General features: G+C 37.9%; 1 protein-coding gene across 3 annotated transcripts in view; it reads right to left on the reverse strand.

Annotated features, from left to right (window-relative positions):
• Positions 1-18,229, reverse strand: part of MNAT1 (MNAT1 component of CDK activating kinase) — a 213,433-nt gene that overhangs the window by 149,463 nt on the left and 45,741 nt on the right. For all 3 annotated transcript variants that reach the window (XM_044924896.2, XM_006043870.4, XR_003112274.2), the window contains exons 2-3: positions 9,395-9,547; positions 6,319-6,392 (exon numbers count right to left, since the gene is read on the reverse strand). In XM_044924896.2, the coding sequence (XP_044780831.1) occupies positions 6,319-6,392; positions 9,395-9,547 (227 nt within the window). The remainder of the gene's footprint in view (positions 1-6,318; positions 6,393-9,394; positions 9,548-18,229) is intronic.

Genomic DNA, 18,229 nt, shown 5'->3' on the forward strand with positions numbered 1-18,229 from the left:
AGCTTAAGCCAACTTTTTCACTCTCCACTTTCACTTTCATCAAGAGGCCTTTTAGTTCCTCTTCACTTTCTGCCATAAGGGTGGTATCATCTGCATATCTGAGGTTATTGATATTTCTCCCAGCAATCTTGATTCCAGCTTGTGTTTGTTCCAGTCCAGCGTTTCTCATGATGTACTCTGCATATAAGTTAAATAAGCAGGGTGACAATATACAGCCTTGACGTACTCCTTTTCCTATTTGGAACCAGTCTGTTGTTCCATGTCCAGTTCTACCTGTTGCTTCCTGACCTGCATACAGATTTCTCAAGAGGCAGGTCAGGTGGTCTGCTATTCCCATCTCTTTCAGAATTTCCCACAGTTTACTGTGATCCACACAGTCAAAGGCTTTGGTATAGTCAATAAGGCAGAAATAGATGTTTTTTTGGAACTCTCTTGCTTTTTCCATGATCCAGTGGATGTTGGCAATTTGATCTCTGCTTCCTCTTGCCTTTTCTAAAACCAGCTTGAACATCAGGAAGTTCACGGTTCACATATTGCTGAAGCCTGGCTTGGAGAATTTTGAGCATCACTTTACTAGCATGTGAGATGAGTGCAATTGTGCAGTAGTTTGAGCATTCTTTGGCATTGCCTTCCTTTGGGATTGGAATGAAAACTGACCTGTTCCAGTCCTGTGGCCACTGCTGAGTTTTCCAAATTTGCTGGCATATTGAGTGCAGCACTTTCACAGCATCATCTTTCAGGATTTGGAATAGCTCAACTGGAATTCCACCAGCTCCACTAGCTTTGTTCGTAGTGATGCTTTCTAAGGCCCACTTGACTTCACATTCCAGGATGTCTGGCTCTAGGTCAGTGATCACACCATCATGATTATCTGGGTCATGAAGATCTTTTTTGTACAGTTCTTCTGTGTATTCTTGCCATCTCTTCTTAATATCTTCTGTTTCTGTTAGGTCCATACCGTTTCTGTCCTTTATCAAGCTCATCTTTGCATGAAATGTTCCTCTGGTATCTCTGATTTTCTTGAAGAGATCCCTAGTCTTTCCCATTCCTTTGTTTTCCTCTATTTCTTTGCATTGATCACTGAAGAAGACTTTACTTATCTCTTCTTGCTATTCTTTGGAACTCTGCATTCAGATGTTTATATCTTTCCTTTTCTCCTTTGCTTTTTGCTTCTCTTCTTTTCACAGCTATTTGTAAGGCCTCCCCAGACAGCCATTTTGCTTTTTTGCATTTCTTTTCTATGGGAATGGTCTTGATCCCTTTCACCTGTACAATGTCACGAACCTCATTCCATAGTTCATCAGGCACTCTATCTATCAGATCTAGGCCCTTAAATCTATTTCTCACTGCCACTGTATAATCATAAGGGATTTGATTTAGGTCATACCTGAATGGTCTAGTGGTTTTCCCTACTTTCTTCAATTTAAGTCTGAATTTGGCAATAAGGAGTTAATGGTCTGAGCCACAGTCAGCTCCTGGTCTTGTTTTTGTTGACTGTATAGAGCTTCTCCATCTTTGGCTGCAAAGAATATAATCAATCTGATTTCGGTGTTGACTATCTGGTGATATCCATGTATAGAGTCTTCTCTTGTGTTGTTGGAAGAGGGTGTTTGTTATGACCAGTGCATTTTCTTGGCAAAACTCTATCAGTCTTTGCCCTGCTTCATTCCGTATTCCAAGGCCAAATTTGCCTGTTACTCCAGGTGTTTCTTGACTTCCTACTTTTGCATTCCAGTCCCTTATAATGAAAAGGACATCTTTTTTTGGGTGTTGGTTCTAAAAGGTCTTGTAGGTCTTCATAGAACCGTTCAACTTCAGTTTCTTCAGCATAACTGGTTGGGGCATAGACTTGGATTACTGTGATACTGAATGGTTTGCCTTGGAAACGAACAGAGATCATTCTGTTATTTTTGAGATTGCATCCAAGTACTGCATTTCGGATTCTTTTGTTGACCACGATGGCCACTCCATTTCTTCTGAGGGATTCCTGTCCGCAGTAGTAGATATAATGGTCATCAGAGTTAAATTCACCCATTCCAGTCCATTTCAGTTCTCTGATTCCTAGAATGTCGACATTCACTCTTGCCATCTCTTGTTTGACCACTTCCAATTTGCCTTGATTCATGGACCTGACATTCCAGGTTCCCATGCAATATTGCTCTTTACAGCATTGGACCTTGCTTCTATCACCAGTCACATCCACAGCTGGGTATTGTTTTTGGTTTGGCTCCATCCCTTCATTCTTTTTGGAGTTATTTCTCCACTGATCTCCAGTAGCATATTGGGCACCTACTGACCTGGGGAGTTTCTCTTTCAGTATCCTATCATTTTGCCTTTTCATACTGTTCATGGGGTTCTCAAGGCAAGAATACTGAAGTGGTTTGTCATTCCCTTCTCCAGTGGACCACATTCTGTCAAATCTCTCCACCATGACCCGCCTGTCTTGGGTTACCCCAGGGGCATGGCTTAGTTTCATTGAGTTAGACAAGGCTGTGGTCCTAGTGCGATTAGATTGACTAGTTTTCTGTGAGTATGGTTTTAGTGTGTTTGCCCTCTGATGCCCTCTTGCAACACCTACCATCTTACTTGGGTTTCTCTTACCTTAGGCGTGGGGTATCTCTTCACGGCTGCTCCAGCAAAGCGCATCCATTGCTCCTTACCTTGGACGAGGGGTATCTCCTCACCGCCGCCCTTCCTGACCTTCCTTGGACGTGGGGTTGGTCCTCCCGGCCACCGCCCCTGGTCTCGGGCGTGGGGTTGCTCCTCCTGGCCGCCGCCCCTGACCTCGGACGCGGGGTAACTCCTCTCGTCGCTGCCCCTGACCTCGGACGCTGGGTATCTCCTCTCGGCTGCCACTCCTGACCTCGGATGCGGGGTAGCTCCTCTCAGCCGTTCCTGCACCGTCGCAGTCTGGTACTCTCGGCCACTGCCCCTGACCTCGGACGTGGGGTAACTCCTCTTGGCCACCGCCCTTTGGGCATGGGGTCCTCCCAACTTCTGCCCCTGACCTCAGACGTGGGGTGGCTCCTCTCGGCTGAGCTTTGGCGCGCCCGTCGCAGCTGCCAGGTCAGGTGGTGTGATATTCCCATCTCTTTCAGAATTTTCCACAGTTTGTTATGATCCACACAGTTAAAGGCTTTGTATTGTCAATAAATCAAAAGTAGATGATTTTTTGGAACTCTTGTTTTTTCGATGATCCAACGGATGTTGGAAATTTGATCTCTGGTTCCCCTGCCTTTTCTAAAAGCAGCTTGAACATCTGGAAGTTCATGGTTCATGTATTGTTGAAGCCTGACTTACAGAATTTTGAGCATTACTTTACTAGCATGTGAGATGAGTGAGTTGTGCATGTGACTTTCACTTTCAGTTTTCACTTTCACCACAATATTCTGCTGCCTCTCTACTAGCCACGGAATAAAATCTTAACCCTTACAGTCTAGCTTACAAAGCCCTCATTAACCCAGGTCCAGTCTGTTAGTCACTCCCCTGGTTCTATCTCCCTATAACAGATTAACACTTGCTACATTATCCAACATGCTCAACATGTATTTCTGTGACTTTGTCTTTGCTACAAACATTCTTCCATCCTCTACCTGGTAAACTATTCATCTTTTAAGATTGTGTGTTCTGAGGTTCAAACTTTACCTCTACTTTCTAATGCTGAATTGTTTTGCTATCTATATTCCTGAAATACTTTATAAATAAATGCCCATATACCTTCACATTAAATTATAATTTCATAAATATCTTCCCCTTTAGAATATGAACTTATTGAACACAAAGGTCATACATTCTCAGCAAGTAAATAATTCACAGAGAACAATATTTGCTGAATTGACCTGAAGTTCAGAAAATAAACTATGAGTCCATGAGGCTAGGTCCCAAACTTCATCAATATTTTCAAATGCAAAAGAACTAGTTGCTCTTTGTCCAACACGATTGGGATCAGAAGTGGATTACTTTTAAAAGTCTGCCAAAGAGGTGAAACATATATACACACTCCTTGAACACTTTAACTTAAAGCATATGCACTAAGTATACAGTCACTCTCTAACGCAATAACACACAGTTAAGGTACAGTTTTTAATGGGAATTCTGCTTCCTTCTTGTGTAAACCATAAGTGTTATTTATATTGTTCGGTTCCCATTTTTTTTCAAGTGGACCAAGGACTTCAGAAATAGAATGCTTCTAAAGTTCTATAATTTTTCCAGTCTTACAAACTACTTAAATTAATTACAATTAAAAAGTACAACCGGCATAAGAAGGTTTGATTACCTATGCAATCAACTTTATATATAACTGAACTGGTGAGAGAAGTACAGAAGTATACTTAAAGACATCTTCTAATGGACAGGATACATTATGCATTGATTATGCTTCAATCATCAGTCAGTTCATGTTATAGAAGGACTGGGAAATATCAGTTACTCCAATAAGTCAACTAAGCAGAATTTGGTTAAGAGAGTGTCAACATACTGCAACTAAAGTTAGTCCTTCATGAATATACATATTAGCAGAATCACTTTCAAATTAAATGTTCTGGGCTAGTTTCCTTGTCCAATAAAGAAAAAAATGACAGTATTGTAAGCCCTAATATTCAGACTTGCTCTTACCTGTCACTCCTACCTCCCACTTCTGGACATGATTTTACCTACAGGCCCTCAGGTGGTTCGTATCTCCAAATTAAATAATTTCACAGCAAAAAAACCAAAAATGTAGTTTCAAAATCATGGCTCAACCAAAATCTTGTTCCAGAATCAAGATTCCACCTTCCCCTCCTTCTTGGTCTATCAATTTATTTATCTTACCTGACTGCTTGGATTTGTGACCATGTATTCAACTTGCTCTGTGACACCTGTAATCTCCTCTCCCTTCATTGCCTGACTAGACTTTTGACTAGTCACATTACCTTTAGAATAAATGTAAGCTGAGTGTCTTACTGCTTGTTGTCCAACTGCCTGTCCTAAACCAAATATCTAAGTATAGCCAGATTTCTACATACCTGCACACTTGCCCATTTTTTCAGATTTGTTTTCAGTTCATCTTCTCAGTCTATATCCTAACTTTTCTGCTTTACCTTAGCACTCCCAAATCTATCATCTTTTCAGCTAAAATCTATAGCCATTCAGGGTTGCTAAGATTACATACAAAGTACAATGAATACAATTAGAATAAAAAAGCAATGGTTCCAAGGCACTGAAAGATATCAGAAAAAAGGCTAAATTATGTTCTGTACGTGCTACTCGCTATGATATAATAAATAAACTTAGGTATTTTAGAAAAGTTTCAATAACAGCCGAAATAAAAGGTTTTGAGTTTTTCTCAGTTAATAAAGAAATGAAAAGAATTAGAATACTCTATTCCTCAGAAAGTTGAATTGTCTAAAAAATGTATCATATATAAATATTTTACAGAATAATAAATTTTATTATAATTCTATTTTAAGAAATAATGTGAGTATAGCTTGGCTCTCAGGTTTGAGAAAAGAATAAAAAGATAATTATTTAATTCTCTTGGTCTTGTTCTAATTTTCATAGTCTATAACTTCTGTATTATTTCCAACCCTAGATTAAGTAATAATAATTATGGCAAGTTTAATCGATGTTTTAGCAATTTCGGACTTTGTAGCATCTCTAAAATCTTATTTAAGAAAACAGAAACAGGAGGGACATATGTATACTTATGGCTGATGCATGTTGATGTATGGCAGAAACCAACACAAAACTGTAAAACAATTATCCTTAAATTAAAAATAAATAAATTTTTAAATGAAAAAAAAAACAGAAACAATGCTTTCTTTTGATGAAAGCTTTTTTTAGACTAATCACAAGAGAAAGAATAAGCACTAAGATTACTCTACCTTCTGATTCTACAGTAACACTGAATAACAGAATGTCACTTCAACATTCAACTACTTCATAGTATTTTCAAATTAGTGCATGCACAGAATCATAAATGATGAATAAACAACTTATGGCTTTAATCACCATGGATACAGATAATGGAAATTCTATTTTTTAAAACTGAGTATTGTTCTCATTTATTCTAATACATCATCAACATACAGAAAATATATACACATATATATACCTTTCTTTCCAGCTATAAAGTAGTAGTACCTCTATTCATCATATTTTTCCTAAGACAAAATGTTTATTACTTAAGTATGTCTTTTAGGTACAATGGAAAGTAATTAGGTAAACATCAACTACCACAACAAAATTTGTCAGACACTTTTATATGAGATATTCTCTTAAGCATCTAAAAGATAAAAGCATACAGGCTAACATACCAAAGTACAAGCATTAAATACATACCAATTTCTTCCACTTCTTCCAGGAAATCATTATATTCTCTTAGACTAGGAAAGTCTTCTTCCCTTTTATTGTATCTTTAAGAAGAAAAAAATGAACATATTACATATCACTTGCTTTTAATATCATTTAACTGGTTTGTTCTTACCTAAAATTCATACATGATAAATAAAAAAGAACTGCTTATGGTGTAAAACAGTTTTCTTGACACCAGGTTTTTAACTAGACCAAGAATGTTGTTTTTAAATTATTTTGACTACAGAGAAGGAGTAGAGTGAAGAGAATGGTACAATATGTAAAATCCTAAGACAAGGGAAAAATAAAGAAATTAGAATACTGAAGAAATGGGAAACAGGTCTATCATTGGAATATTTGGTTTTTTATATCGTTTACTTCTAATAAATAGATTCATTAATTTCCAGAAAGAGGACGCCTTCCTATTTTTCATGACCATTATAATCTAAAGAATGCTAGATAAAGACAACTTATAAACAATGTGAAACTTTTCTGGTGGCCCAAGAGTTAAGACTCTGTACCTGCAATACAGGAGGCACAGACCTGATCCCTGGTTGAGGAACTAACATCTCACATGGCAAAAAAGAAAGGAAAAAATCTATAAATAATGTAATGTGCCTGTGAAAAATTAGAAAATCAAAGGGCTTAATGATAAAAGATAAGAATCTAAGAGAACCTACCTATGGCTGATTTATGTTGATATATGGCAGAAATCAACACAACATGATAAAGCAACTATCCTCCAGTTATAAATAAATAAATTTAAAATAAACAAAAAAACAAAAAGAATCTAAGAGAGACTATCTCCAAGAAGTAATCCAAAAAATAAAAGAGCAACTTGGATTATTGATAAAGTACCCAGAAAGATCCTGCTAAAAAACCGGTGAACAAAGTTGAAATGTAGACCACCTAGATAGACAGATAGATATTATTCTAACCATAACCTAAAAAGTAATAAGACGTCTTACGGCAAAAGGAGAGATAAAATATAATTCAAAACTATTAACAAAAAGTAAAAAATTAAATAAGAGAAAAAGAACACTAGAAATATTTATGTACCCATATACACACAGAGAGATGTATCAAAATAAATTGTTCAGTTCAGTTCAGTCACTCAGTTGTGTCCGACTCTCGCAGCACGCCAGACCTCCCTGTCCATCACCAACTCCCGGAGTTCACTCAGACTCACGTCCACCGAGTCAGTGATGCCATCCAGCCATCTCATCCTCTGTCGTCCCCTTCTCCTCCTGCCCCCGATCCCTCCCAGCATCAGAGTCTTTTCCAATGAGTCAACTCTTCACATGAGGTGGCCAAAGTACTGGAGTTTCAGCTTCAGCATCATTCCTTCCAAAGAAATCCCAGGGCTGATCTCCTTCAGCATGGACTAGTTGGATCTCCTTGCAGTCCAAGGGACTCTCAAGAGTCTTCTCCAACACCACAGTTCAAAAGCATCAATTCTTTGGCGCTCAGCCTTCTTCACAGTCCAACTCTCACATCCAAACATGACCACAGGAAAAACCATAGCCTTGACTAGACGAATCTTTGTTGGCAAAGTAATGTCTCTGCTTTTGAATATGCTATCTAGGTTGGTCATAACTTTCCTTCCAAGGAGTAAGCGACTTTTAATTTCATGGCTGCAGTCACCATCTGTAGTGATTTTGGAGTCCAAAAAAATAAAGTCTGACACTGTTTCCACTGTTTCCCCATCTATTTCCCATGAAGTGATGGGACCGGATGCCATGATCTTCATTTTCTGAATGTTGAGCTTTAAGCCAACTTTTTCACTCTCCTCTTTCACTTTCATCAAGAGGCTTTTGAGTTCCTCTTCACTTTCTGCCATAAGGGTGGTGTCATCTGCATATCTGAGGTTATTGATATTTCTCCTGGCAATCTTGATTCCAACTTGTGTTTCTTCCAGTCCAGCGTTTCTCCTGATGTACTCGGCATAGAAGTTAAATAAGCCGGGTGACAATATACAGCCTTGATGTACTCCTTTTCCTATTTGGAACCAGTCTGTTGTTCCATGTCCAGTTCTAACTGTTGCTTCCTGACCTGCATACAGATTTCTCAAGAGGCAGGTCAGGTGGTCTGGTATTCCCATCTCTTTCAGAATTTCCCAGTTTATTGTGATCCACACAGTCAAATTGTAGCTAACCCTAATTTTCTCTAATAGCTTTCAATAACACATGTCACCTCCTCGGGTCTTACCTAACATCACTAACTCACAACAATATTTAGTCCTTAACTTCACAGCATTTTTCCCAATTTATAATCACATATTTGTTTTGTTTGCCTATTTTAATGCTATCCAAGCTACTATACTGTAAGCATTACAAGAGCAAGGTATGTAGCTATTACACTCATTTCATACGTGTGTGTGTGTGCACGCTCGGGCACTCAATCATGTCCAACTCCTTGAAATTCCATGGACTGTAGCCTGCCAGGCTCCTCTGTCCCTGGGACTTTCCAGGCAAGAGTACTGGAGTGAGTTTCCTGGGGATCTTCTCAAACCAGGGATGGAATCCAAGTCTCTTATGTCTCCTGTACTGGCAGGCAGATTCTTTACCGCTACACCACCTCAGAAGCCATTTCGTACTTAAGGCCTAATATGCATAACACTGTTTGCACAGAGTAGGTTCTCAATATATATTTACTAATTAAATTAAAGAATAAATAAAGCAAATAAACTGTGAAGCCATGAATTCAGAAGGTTTACTCTTTAGGAGTTCTCTGGTGGCCTAGTAGTTAGGATTCTAGGCTTTCACTGCTGTGGCCCAGGTTCATTCCCTGGTCAAGAACTGAGGTTCTGCAAGCCACACAGAGCAGCTAAAAATAAAAAATAATTATTTTTCAATAAAAAAGATTTACTCTTTTCTAACAAAGGTTAGATAATATTATTGAGTTCTCAAACAACTTAATAAATTTTTAACATTGAACAAATGCATACATCAATTTATACTTACTCGCAAAACTGTCCACATTTCTACAAGTAAATAATTACATCAATTATAGAAATAACTGTCAAAATCTTTGTGAACTGAATTATTCAAGCATTAACACTTACATCTTTAGCACTTTTTTCCGAATCTCAACTTCCTTGTCAACAGTAGGATCTTCAAAGAGCTGTACCCTGAAGTTGCTCTTTCGAAGTGGAGTGCCACACTCAGGACAGTTTCCAGCTCCTCTCACAAAGAGTAAGTCCACACAACTTTCACACCTGTAAGGAGAAAAATACAACATAACTTTTAAGCTAGTATTCAAATTGGCAATAAGTCTGTATACAGTTTGCCTTTTTTCAGTTTTGGTGTTTATTTGAGGGAGAGGAGGCACAAGAAAATTAATCATTACTACCTAAAATTTTTATTGAAAACCTTTAGAAAAAAGTTCATTTTCATTTAGAGCCTACTTCAGACAGAGGTGGTCCAAGGTTCACCAGTATAATCTTACAAATGAAAGAAATACACAAATTTTTGAAAATTGATTTAGGATCTAGGAGGATTCAGATGGCAGGAAAGGGAGAAGTCAAAGAGCCATATAAGAGAGCAGACTAGGATCAAGTCCACTCTCAGACCAGTATTACCCTCAGACCTGGCAGGGGCGTGCACTTTAGAGAACCCTGCATACCATAATCACTAAAATAAAGACCTTTCCCCTACTTTCAGCCTCGTAAGGAAGTTCTTTAAAGTTCAGTAAGCAATTGAGTCAGTGGAAGTTACTCAAAAGGGAGAGAGGTGCTGGCTGAAGGAGGCCCCTCAGGGCAGAGGATAAGGAACTGAGACTGACCCCGTATATGTGCACAAAGGAGAAAAATCACCACAGCTTCTGCCCTGAAAAATCTCAGAAAGAGTGGCTACTTATAAAATTTTTAACCAGTTAAAGCTGGCTGCCCTAAATCCACCAGTGATTACCCAGGCAAGCCAAGTCTCCCAAATACCTGCATCCCTTCTTTCCTCTCTTCTTGGCTAGTACAATTTGGGGAAGAGCTTAGAACTTCTTTAGAAGTCTTCAGTTTGAAAAGAAAGGAGTTGGCAAGGTTAACTTTGTAGGAGATTCCTGGGGGAACTGACAATGTCAGTTCATATATTGTTTTAGAGGGGTCCAGGCACCACCCAATCATCCCCGCCCAGCCAGAGCAGATCCATCCTACTAATCAGATTAACAAGTGAAAAGCTGACCAGGAGCAAGCAGGCTTAAGCTTGTGGGCCTTAAAGATACAGGCTCCTGGGAACCCAGGATGCAATGTTGTAACTAAGATGTCGCTTGATTTATAACTTTTAAACATTTAAACATACTGGTATGTAGTCCTCTAGCTGTAATATTGCCCAACACAGTATATAAGGGCCACACCAACCCTAATCGTTCCTTTCTTAGCATTATTTGAAGTTATTTATTTATTTATGTGTAACCGGCATTAGACTGGAAGGCAGGAATTTGACCTATCTTGTTCTATACCACCAAAAATATACATATATAACAGAAGGAAAAAGACAAATTCTAATAAGTAAGGGAAAGGTTAATTTCTTCCAAATACGTAGTTCACTAATGGAAAAAATGATACAGAGAAATAAGAATATTTAAGGTTGGTTATTAGTAAAACACTAACATTGACCTTGGCATGTCTCTATATTAAAATGGGGGCAGGGAGAGAATCATCAAAAAATACAGGCAAAAACTCCCTAAAAGGGAGAACAGAGCTCACAGTCATCATTATTCAAGATCAACAAAACCCCAGAAAATTCACTTGGGATTAGGAAAATTGGGAGTGGTACATTTCTCCTAATCTTTGTGGTTGGAGCAAATTAAATCCAAACAGAGAAGCTGAAACAGCACACATTAGAGTGAAGGCCCTATACATACCCTAATTTTGTCTTGAACCATTGTTATGAAACCCTTCATCAAAACCTCTGGGGTTGGGACACATGGCTTTTTAAGTTTGGAGTTCATGTGTCTCCCTTTGCCTGGCAAAGTAATAAAGCTACCCTTTTTTACTTCAAAAAAAAAGAAAAGAAAATGAGCACACTATATAACTATACTGATAAAGATGTTTATAGGCAAGGAGCTATCTGAAATACTCAAAATCATTGAGCTAGTATACAGAAATCAATGTTCCATATAGTATTTCAAGGTCTTGGAGAGTAGACCCATTCAATAATTCAGTTAAAAAGGTAATAAAAACACTTTAGTATTTCTGAAAGTCATATTGTAATCTCAGACATATTATTTGTTACCACAGTTAGTTCTACATCTCCAATTCTAATCTGCATCACAAGGATTCTAATCTAAATGATAAAGATTTCAGTAGCATTAAAAATATTTTAAATAATCTATGACCCATACAACTTTTCCCTTTCTGATTTTAATTGTTAAAAGAACAAATAATTATTATTTTTAAGTTCAAATATAGAAGTATGTAGAGAAAAAACTCAAAGTGCTACTTCCTTCTCTTCTACATCTTACTTCCTACATGTTACATACAACTGTCAAGTTCGGCATTTATGTGGCCAGATATTTTTCTACACATTTACAAAATATGTATGTTCAAATTATATACATGAAAACTAATCTTATAAAAAAAGAAGAAAAAAAAAAACAGAAGAAAACATTCCTAATTGCTAGTTCACTTCATCTGGCAACACAGCAACCAAAAGACAGTTATGTGGGCAATCTTTTGCCTCCAAGAGTGCTAGGAACTTTTTCAAACAAAATCTTGTATTCTGCAGAACATAAGAAAATTTGCTGAAAAAGCCTAAATCCTTGGTTATTACCCATTCCCAAAGATGTTTTTATGGTTTTCTTTTGTTTTTTAAAAACCAGAATGGTGCCGGCCCTCTTTCCTCTCTGAAAAACTTATTTTCAGATTCTTTTTTCTATCAAGAATATTTAACCACTTATATTCCTCTGTCAAGACTTTCAATCAACTTGTTTCTTTACATTTTCAAAAGCAAACAAGTCAATTAAAAATCTTGACAAAGACTAGATACAAAAAACCTATAGCTAACATTGTACTTAACGGTGAGAAACTAGAAATTTTTCAACTAAAATCAAATACAAAGCAAGACTATATCCTCTCATTACTCTTTTTCAACATGACACTAGAAGTCTATGCTGATGTAGTAAGACAAGAAAAGGAAATAATGGACAGACAGATTGCAAAGAAAAACACAGAGCTCTCTTTGCATACAGATGACATGATTGTCTATACAGAAAATCCAAATGAATCAACAACAAAAAAAACCTCTTAGAAATAATAATCCATTATAATTATAGCAAGGTTGGAGAATACAATATACAAAAGACTATTGCTTTCCTATATACCCCAACAAAGAACAAGTGCAATCTGAAATTAAAAACAGTATCATTTATGTTCCAGTTCCACTTCAGTCGCTAAATCATGTCTGACTCTTTGCGACCCTATGAACCGCAGCAGCCAGGCCTCCCTGTCCATTACTAACTCCCTGCTGCTGCTACTGCTAAGTAACTTCAGTCGTGTCTGACTCTGTGCGACCCCAGAGATGGCAGCCCACCAGGCTCCCCTGGCCCTGGGATTCTCCAGGCAAGGACACTGGAGAGGGTTACCATTTCCTTTTCCAATGCATTAAAGTGAAAGGTGAAAGTGAAGTTGCTCAGTCATGTCCAACTCTTCGCAACCCCATGGACTGCAGCCTACCAGGCTCTTCAGTTCATGGGATTTTCCAGGCAAGAGTACTGGAGTGGGGTGCCACTGCCTTCTCCTACTAACTCCCTAAGTCCATTGTCTCCCAAACCCATGTCCATTGAGTCAGTGATGCCATCCAACCATCTCATCCTCTGTCGTCCCCTTCTCCTCCTGCCCTCAATCTTTCCCAGAATCAGGGTCTTTTCAAATGAGTCAACTCTTCCCATCAGGTGGCCAAAGTATTGGAGTTTCAGCTTCAACATCAATCCTTCCAATGAACACCCAGGACTGATCTTCTATAGGATGGACTGGTTGGATCTCCTTGCAGTCCAAGGGACTCTCAAGAGTCTTCTCCAACACCACAGTTTAAAAGCATCAATTCTTCTGCACTCAGCTTTCTTCATAGTCCAACTCTCACATCCATACATGACTACTGGAAAAACCATAGCCTTGACTAGACGGACCTTTGCTGACCAAGTAATGTCTCTGCTTTTTAATATGCTGTCTAGGTTGGTCATAACTTTCCTGCCAAGAAGTAAGCGTCTTTTAATTTCATGGCTGCAGTCACCATCTGCAGTGATTCTAGAGCCCAGAAAAATAAAGTCAGCCACTGTTCCCAGTGTTTGCCCATCTGTTTGCCATGAAGTGATGGGACCAGATGCCATGATCTTACTTTTCTGAATATTGAGCTTTAAGCCAACTTTTTCACGCTCCTCTTTCACTTTCATCAAGAGGTGCTTTAGTTCTTCATTTTCTGCCATAAGGGTGGTGTCATCTGCATATCCGAGGTTATTGATAGTTCTCCTGGCAATCTTGATTCCAGCCTTTGCTTCTTCTAGCCCAGCATTTCTCATGATGTACTCTACATATAAGTTAAATAAGCAGGGTGACAATATATAGCCTTGACGTATTCCTTTTCCTATTTGGAACCAGTCTGTTGTTCCATGTCCAGTTCCAACTGTTGCTTCCTGACCTGCATACAGGTTTCTCAAGGGGCAGATCAGATGGTCTGGTATTCCCATTTCTTTCAGAATTTTCCACAGTCTATTGTGATCCACACAGTCAAAGGCTTTGGCATAGTCAAAGCAGAAATAGATGTTTTTCTGGAACTCTCTTGCTTTTTTGATGATCCAGCGGATGTTGGCAATTTGATCTCTGGTTCCTCTGCCTTTTCTAAATCCACCTTGAACATCTGGAAGTTCACGGTTCACGTATTGCTGAAGCCTGGCTTGGAGAATTTTGAGCGTTACTTTACTAGCATGTGAGATGAGTGCAACTGTGCAGTAATTTGAGCATTCTTTGACATTGCCTTTCTTTGGGATTGAAATGAAAACTGACCTTTTCCAGTCCTGTGGCCACTGCTGACTTTTCCAAATTTGCTGGCATATTGAGTGCAGTATTTTCACAGCATCATCTTTTAGGATTTGAAATAGCTCAACTGGAATTCCACCAGCTCCACTAGCTTTGTTCGTAGTGATGCTTCCTAAGCCCCACCTGACTTCACATTCCCGAATGTCTGGTTCTAGGTGAGTGTGAGTGATCACACCATCGTGATTATCTGGGTCATGAAGATCTTTTTTATATAGTTCCTCTGTGTATTCTTGCCACCTCTTCTTAATACCTTCTATTTCTGTTAGATCCATACCATTTCTGTCCTTTATTGAGCTCATCTTTGCATGAAATGTTCCTTGGTATCTCTAATTTTCTTGAAAAGATCTCTAGTCTTTCCCATTCTATTGTTTTCCTCTATTTCTTTGCACTGATCACTGAGGAAGGCTTTCATATCTCTTCTTGCTATTCTTTGGAACTCTGAATTCAAATGGATATATCTTTCCTTTTCTCCTTTGCTTTTCGCTTCTCTTCTTTTCACAGCTATTTGTAAGGCCTCCCCAGACAGCCATTTTGCTTTTTTGCATTTCTTTTTCTTGGAGATGGTCTTGATTCCTGTCCCTTGTACATTGTCACAAACCTCCACCCGTAGTTCATCAGGCACTCTGTCTATCAGATCTAGTCCCTTAAATCTATTTTTTACTTCCACTGTATAGTCATAAGGGATTTGATTTAGGTTATACCTGAATGGTCTAATGATTTTCCCCACTTTCTTCAATTTAAGTCTGAATTTGGCAATAAGGAGTTCATGATCTGAGCCACAGTCAACTCCCTCCCAATCATTTATGTTAGCTCCCCAAATTTTGAACTTTTAAGTTAAATCTAACAAATATGTACAAAATCTATATGAAAAAACTACAAAAGTCCCATGAATAAAATCAAAAAAAGAATTAAATCAATAGAGAGATACTCCATATTCATGCACAGGTAGAGTTCACGAAAAGGAAGACTCAATATTTTGAGTTATCAGTTTTTACCATCTTAATCTATAGATTCAATGCAATTCAAATCAAATTGACAGGAAGTTACTGTATGGATATCAACGAACTGATTCTAAAGTTTACATAAAAAAAAACAAAAGGTTGGAATAGATACAATAATACTGAAGGAGAAGAACACAATTGGAAAACGGATGCTACCTAACTTCAAGATTTACTCATAACTACAATAATCAAGACAGCGAGATACTGGTTAAAGAACAGAGGAATAGAGCAATGGAACAAAATAGCCCAGAAGTAGACCCACATAAATAGAGTCAGCTGATCCCTAATAAAAGAGCAAAGACAATACAATGAAGCAAAAATAAGTCTCTTCAACAAACTGGACATCCACTGGGAAAAAAATGAATCTATACATGAACCTTCAGTTCAGTCGCTCAGTCATGTCCGACTCTTTGAGACCCCATGAACCACAGCATGCCAGGCCTCCCTGTCCATCACCAACTCCCAGAGTCCATGCAAACCCATGTCCATTGAGCCTTAGATCCTTAAAAAATTAACTTCAAACTTAACTCACAGGCCTAAATGAAAATGCAAAATTATAAAACTCCTAGAGTATAACACAGGATAAAAGCTATATGACTTTGGGTATGGTGATGACTTTATTGATACAACACCAAAGGCATGATCCATGAAAGATATAACTGATTAGCTAGATTTTTTTTTTAATTTAAAACTTCTGCTCTGCTAAAGACGATGTCAAGAGAGAAAAACTAAAAATAAAAACACCTGATAAAGGACTGTTATCTAAAATACATGGGGGAAAAAAATTCTTAAAAGGTGGACCAAAAACCTTAACAGACAACTCACTAAAGAAGATACAGAAGACACAGACATACCTCATTTTATTGAGCTCTGCTTTATTTCACTTTATAGATACTGTGCTTTTTACAAATTGAAGCTTTGTGGCAACTCTGCATTATCAGATGAGCTAACATTTTTTAGTAATAGAGTATTTTTTAATTAGGGTATGTACTATTTTAGACATATGGCTACTATGCACTTAACAGACTACAATGCAGTGTAAACATAACTTTTATATGCATATTGGGAAACCAAAAAATTATCATGATTCATTTTATTACAATATTCACTTCATTGTAGTGGTCTGGAACTGAACCCACAATATATCCAAGGTATGCCTATATACAGATTGCAAATAATAGATGAAAAGATATTCCACATGACATGGCATAAAAGAAATGCAAATTAAAACAACAATGAAATATACACTAATACCTATTATTATAAAACAACCAAAATGCAATACTCTGACAACACCAAATGTTGATAAACATATGGTGGAACAGGAACTCTCATACACTGCTGGTGGGAATGCAAAATGGTATAGTCACTTTGGAAGACAGTTTGATGGTTACTTATAAAACAAAGCATGCTCTAACCATACAGTTCAGACATTATACTCCCTGGTAGGTAATCAAAAAAGGTGAAAATTACATTCACACAAACACCTGCACAGATGTTTATAGAATCTTTGTTCATAATTGCCAAAACTGGGACAAAACCAAGATGTCCTTCAATAGATAAATGGATACACAAACTATGATATATACAGACAACAGAATATTATTCAGCACTAAAAACAAATGAACTATGAAGCTATGAAAAGACATGAGAGAAACTTAAATGTATATTACTAAAGGAAAGAAATCAATCAGAAAAGCCTACATAGATTCCACCTATAAGACATCTTAGAAAACGCAAAATTATGGAGACAATACACTTGATCTTAGCCAAAAGGCTGAAATGCAATTATGGAGACAATCAAAACAACATGGGTTGTGGTGGAGGAGACACAGTAATTTTAGAGCAGTGAAAACACTTCATGGTATTATAACGATGAACATATGCCATTACACTTTTGTCCAAGCCCACAGAATGTACAACAACAAGAGTGAATCCTAAGTAAACTATGAACTTTGAGTGATAATGATGTGTCAATATAGGTTCATCCTTGGTTTAAAAAAAAAAAAAGACAATTCTGATGAGTGATGTTGATAATGGGTATGTGAGAAATCTCTGTACCTTCCTCTCGATTTTGTTGTAAATTTAAAATTGCTCCTAACAATATAAAAAACAATAATGTCATTTTGGTTTTGTCTTTAAAAGAAAAGTATTATCAATGTTTGCTCAATGTCTATTAACATTTCATTTAGTCATTTTCAGTTTAGTCACTCCATCATGTCCAACTCTTTGCAACCCCATTGACGGCAGCACACCAGGCTTCCCTGGCCATCACCAACTCCCAGAGCTTGCTCAAACTCATGTACACCAAGTCGATGATGTCATCCAACCATCTCATCCTCTATTGTCCCCTTCTCCTTCCACCTTCATTCTTTCCCAGCATCAGAGTCTTTTCACATGAATCAACTCTTCGCATCAGGTGGCCAAAGTATTGGAGTTTCAGCTTCAGCATCAGTCCTTCCAATGAATATTCAGGACTGATCTCCTTTAGTATTCACTGGTTTGATCTCCTTGCAGTCCAAGGGACTTTCAAGAGCCTTCTCCAACACCACAGTTCAAAAGCATCAATTCTTCTGTGCTCAGCTTTCTTTATAGTCCAACTCTCACATCCACACGTGACTACTGCCCCATAGCCTTGACTAGACAGACCTTTGTTGACAAAGTAATGTCTCTGCTTCTTAATATGCTGTCTAGGTTCGTCATAACTTTTCTTCCATTGAGCAAGCATCTTTTAATTTCATGGCTGCAGTCACCATCTGCAGTGATTTTGGAGCCCAGGAAAATAAAGTCTGTCACTGTTTCCATTGTTTTCCCCATCTATTTGCCATGAGGTTATGGGACCAGATGCCATGATCTTCGTTTTTTGAATGCT

Source organism: Bubalus bubalis, chromosome 11 (genome assembly GCF_019923935.1).
Source record: "Bubalus bubalis isolate 160015118507 breed Murrah chromosome 11, NDDB_SH_1, whole genome shotgun sequence".
In the NCBI taxonomy this organism is placed as follows: Eukaryota; Metazoa; Chordata; class Mammalia; order Artiodactyla; family Bovidae; genus Bubalus; species Bubalus bubalis.